The sequence below is a fragment of the Poecilia formosa genome, unplaced genomic scaffold, assembly GCF_000485575.1.
Source record: "Poecilia formosa unplaced genomic scaffold, Poecilia_formosa-5.1.2 Scaffold38, whole genome shotgun sequence".
Taxonomy (NCBI): Eukaryota; Metazoa; Chordata; class Actinopteri; order Cyprinodontiformes; family Poeciliidae; genus Poecilia; species Poecilia formosa.
This window is the reverse complement of record NW_006799977.1, coordinates 2,991,597-2,996,231: the sequence shown is the minus strand read 5'-3', so window position 1 is coordinate 2,996,231 and position 4,635 is coordinate 2,991,597. Positions and strand designations below refer to the sequence as shown.

Sequence of the window (4,635 nt, the reverse complement as noted above, 5' to 3'; positions counted from 1 at the left end):
TTTTTTTTTTTTTTTTTTTTTTTTTTTTTTTTTTTTTTGTCTTATGTGGTAATCCAGGCAGGAATGGGGCTTATACAAGATGAGCTGAATTTGTAGAACCAATTCAATTCAATTCAGTGCATTTATAAATCACAACAAATATCGTAAACAATTCCCTTGAATATTTGTTTTGTTGTCAGTTGTGACTAAGCTCTCAGCTGCAACAAATAAAGTCTGGAGCATTAAACTTTATGTTTAAAGCATTGGGACTTCTGTAAGTTTAGTTCTCTAACCTTTAAGAGGAAAACATGTCTTCTTACTTTTATTTTATTTTTTCTAGCACATGCCAATGGCGGAGCCAACTTTTCTAGAGGCCACCCCAACCAGCATGCAGATACCACATATTCCTCCCCACACAAACAACCCCGGCCTCCCAACGCTCCGCTTCCCAAACTGGACTCCCAACGGAACCGCCGGGGCCCGGCCCCGAACCAGCACAACCAAGGGAACCTGGACTTCCTCAACGTGCCTGACCAAGGCATGTCAGGGTAAGAGAGGCCAGCTGGTGAAACGCAGACGAACAAAAGGTGCTTTGGGAGGATGGGTGCAGCTCTGAGTAAAATCAGTGCAAACACGTTGCAACGGGTTGTTAGGACTTGTCAAGGTGAGGCCTGTTTGCCGCCATGAGGCGTGACACGACAAAAAGTGCCAAGTTTATAAAGCTTTCTGTCCTTCACAGATGAAGTATCGACAGTACAAATAAGAAGTTTAAGGTGGAAAATGTAAAGATTGAAAATATATTTCTATAAATGACTGAAGGACACCAAGAATAAAGTCATATTATTACGAGAATAAAGTCGTATAAGATTAAAATCATAATAATATGAGAATAAACATGATAACATGACAACAAAATCAAAAATAATAAAGATAAAGTTATTATGTTACCAGATTAAAGTTATAATGGAACCAGAATAAGGTAGAATATCAGAAGAATGAAGTGGTAATTTTATGAAAATTCCTCCACAAAAACATAAATTAAAAATAAAATGAAAAATCTTGAGTATGAACTTATACTTTTGTATCGGTTTTAAAAAGAAGGAAATGCTTAATCTTTTAACACATGAGCAACAAATTATTATCATTAACAGGGAGTTCAAAATATTGTGCCAACAGTTGAGTTAAAGAAGCACACGGACTTGACGAGCTGGTTGTGTCACATCTCCATTACTACCGAAACTTTTCTCTCTTAACTTTACGACTTTCTTCTGTTAACACTGCATCTTTATTCTGCTAGTATTATGACTTTATTCTGGTAATATTATGATAATATTGTCGTAATTTGAAAAAATAAATCTCTTAGTCTGGCCTTAATAATCCATCATACCAATGTAGAACAAACTGGTGATAAAATATTTTAGCCCCTTTAAAGGGACACCACCAGTTTATTAGGCTTATATCTTATCTAACTTACTTTTAATTAAATTCAGTTCAATTTATTTAGTATTAGATCACAATGCAAAACAGTCCAGTGATATGAATCTGCAGAATTCAATGAGAATCAAATTTATTTTAAGAGTCACGTGTTAAAGTCGGTGTAATATCCAAATGTCCAAATTAATTACAAATAGCTCATGGTAAAAAGTTCCCTGTCTAAACAAGGAATTACTTTCTTTGAGAAAGAAAAAAGAGGAAGCTACAAAAAAACATAATGGGGAGTAAACAAAATTAAATAAACACATTTAGCTCCATTAAATGCCTATAACCTGTAAGAAGACTCAACAAGGAAGCATTAGACCAGGAATACTTTCTATGGGACAGAAAACTAGAACGGTACACATAATAAAAACAAGAAGATTAACGGAACCCATCACCTAGCAACCCACTCGTCGCCTAGCAACCCAAGTTCCAGCAGCAGTACATATGTTACTTTCTATGTCATCATTGACTCCATATTGGATAAACAGCAGAGTTGGGTAGAGAAGCAAAAAATTCTGCTACTTCAGAATACTACTCAAATTCAAGTAAAAAGTATGATGTAATAAAACTACAGCTAGAAGTACTTTTTTTTAAAGTTACTCTAGCAAATCTAATTAGTTACTACCCACTTGTGGCCAGAAATACTTTTTACTTTCTATCAACTCCTTTTCACCATCTACAATAACTCTGTAGAATTTGACATTGAATTTCCCTTTGGGATCAATAAGGTATTTTTTAATTTGAATTCCAACCAACATCATCATAAATACACAGTTTTGTACTTTTTCTATGCCTAGCTTTATTTAGCTCATTACATCTTTTGTTTGTTTGCCATTGTTTGCCTCTTTGTGTGCTATTTACACCCCTTTACTGGTTTGTTCTGTTTTATGATAGGAAGCAGAGGAAAAGGAGCATCAGCCATCGACCGCCTCCTGCCCCGAAGCCTCAGCCACGACCTCAGGGTCCGCGCTGCCGGGCCTTGTATCAGTACATCGGACAGGACACGGACGAGATCAGCTTCGAGGCTAACGACGTGTTCGACCTCGTCAAAGAGGGTATGTGGCCAATCAGATTAAAGCAATTCCTGAGCGAAGACTCTCCTTACACTTTCTTCAAATTAAACAAAGCTTTTGTGCTACGTTTGTGCAGCACCAGTTTTTGTTTTCTGCTGCTATCATTTTAAAAATATTAATAAATGTTTCCAGATGTCATCAATGGTCAACAAGGCCAGCCCGCATTTACAAAATCAAACAAAATGTGGTGCCGCAGCAAAAAAAATTGTTTGTGCTGCGTTTATAATTTTAAGATTTATTTTTGAAAAAGTTTCCAGAGGTCAACCTGTTCTTCCCCTCCCACTTTAACAAAATCCAGCAAAATTGATAGAAATTAATTATGCTACGTTTGTGCTGCTAAAATATTTGTAGCTTAGTTGAAACACAACAAATTTGCTTGATTGTGTAAATGTGGCCTGGCTGGTTGACCTTTGATGACCTCTGGGAACATAGCGGCATAAACTAAATTGTTGCGGCACAAAGATAGCACAGCCTTTGACACCAATTTAGTTTTATTTAAAGAAAAATGGAGGGCCAACTTTTTTCTTCAAAGTTGGCCCTTTGAATGCTTTGGCCCAACCATTCAGGTAGCTTGAATGCTTGAACATTGACGGTGTTTTTTGTTTTTCCTCTGCAGATCCATCAGGCTGGTGGACCGGCAGGATTCGAGGAAGGGAAGGTCTCTTCCCCGGTAATTATGTGGAGAAGATTTGATGAGGACTTTTCATGGACATTCTTGTGTTTAACAAGAACAAGGCGTGTTTTGTCCCTGGCAGCACACCCTGTTTGCTTACAAAAAAAAAACAGCCTGAGAGTTATTCAAAGTTGCATGGAGGATCTAGTGCAAGGGTGACATTTTGCTGACATTTGAGCCCTGGCTAATTACCTGTGGCAGCATAAGGTATGAAGACAAGACAGGAGGCGTCATCATGATTGTTAAAACAGGACGACAATGAGCTGCTCCGGTTTCATCTCCTTTAAGTCAAACGATCCCGCTCTGAATGGTCCGGCAACAGGAACTTTGACTTTATCTTCCAGAATAACTCCGGGCTTCAGCTGAAAATGAACTGAACAAAAAGAAATCTGCATTTACCTCCATGCAGTAAACGAGCTTTTCAACAAAAACATAAACTTAACTGATACTTTGGCGCTCAAGTAACGAACCTGCTTCAGATCAAATCAAATCGTTTTAGAGGAAAATTGTAGTTTTTATTGGGGTTTTTAAGTCAAGATTATTGGTATTTTGTCATCAAGGAATATATTTTCAAACGTCTTAAAGCAAATTATTTGCATGGGTACATATTGCATTGATAGTAAGTAATAAGAGATTTTGCAGCAACAAATCAGAAGAAAATTCATTTACAGATATGCCGTAATTTCTGGACTATTGCGAGCATCTGAATATTGAAATATGGACCGTAAATGGTTTTTCCAACAGTGCCTGTACCACCGTTGCTTAAAAAAGAAAGGAAAAGTAATTTATCACTGTCTTCATCTTCCTTCAGTGCATTAAAACCACTAACGTCGTCGTCTTCTTCAGAGTCGGTATTGAATAGCCTTACACACACTTCCTCAGTCTCTTTTCCGTTGTCACTTTAGTCTTGGGAAAAATTTGTTTTGTTCTCTTCATCACACAGCAGTCCAGCATTTCTATGGTGAAAAGCATTTATATCAGCCACATCGCAGTGTTTTATATGTGTGAAAAAAATGTAGCAGCTTATAGTCCAGAAATTACGGTATTTGTACAATAACATTTCTTTGTTTTATGTTTGATTATTTTTTAAATATTAAAGTCAAGTATTTTTAAAGTATCTTGTCGTTTGATTCCTTTTTTTTTTATCAGTGACAAATATGACTGTATAGTAAAATCAAATAAAAGACTCCAAATAGTTAAAAATATGTTTAACTGAGCAACTGTGACAGTTAATCTCACATATCATCAATCATATATATGGAAGCAGAACACTTTCATTTCAACATTTGGTGTTTTTCTTGTTTACAGTTGTATTTAAAAGGAAGATTTTCTTTGCTAATCCTTTTTAACAGACTATAATATCAAACAATGTAACACTTTTCACACTTCACTGAAATTCCTCCAAGAATGTAGCCTATAGCTACAATGTTA

The 4,635-nt window shown here is 36.2% G+C and overlaps 1 protein-coding gene across 1 annotated transcript in view; it reads left to right on the top strand.

Moving 5' to 3' along the window:
* The window catches only part of myo1f (myosin IF), a 31,309-nt gene extending 27,995 nt beyond the window's left edge, over positions 1–3,314 (top strand). The window contains exons 26-28 of the mRNA XM_007550933.2: positions 320–527; positions 2,353–2,513; positions 3,148–3,314. Of these exons, the coding sequence (XP_007550995.1) occupies positions 320–527; positions 2,353–2,513; positions 3,148–3,224 (446 nt within the window). The 3' untranslated portion in view covers positions 3,225–3,314. The remainder of the gene's footprint in view (positions 1–319; positions 528–2,352; positions 2,514–3,147) is intronic.
* The last annotated feature ends 1,321 nt before the right edge of the window (positions 3,315–4,635 follow it).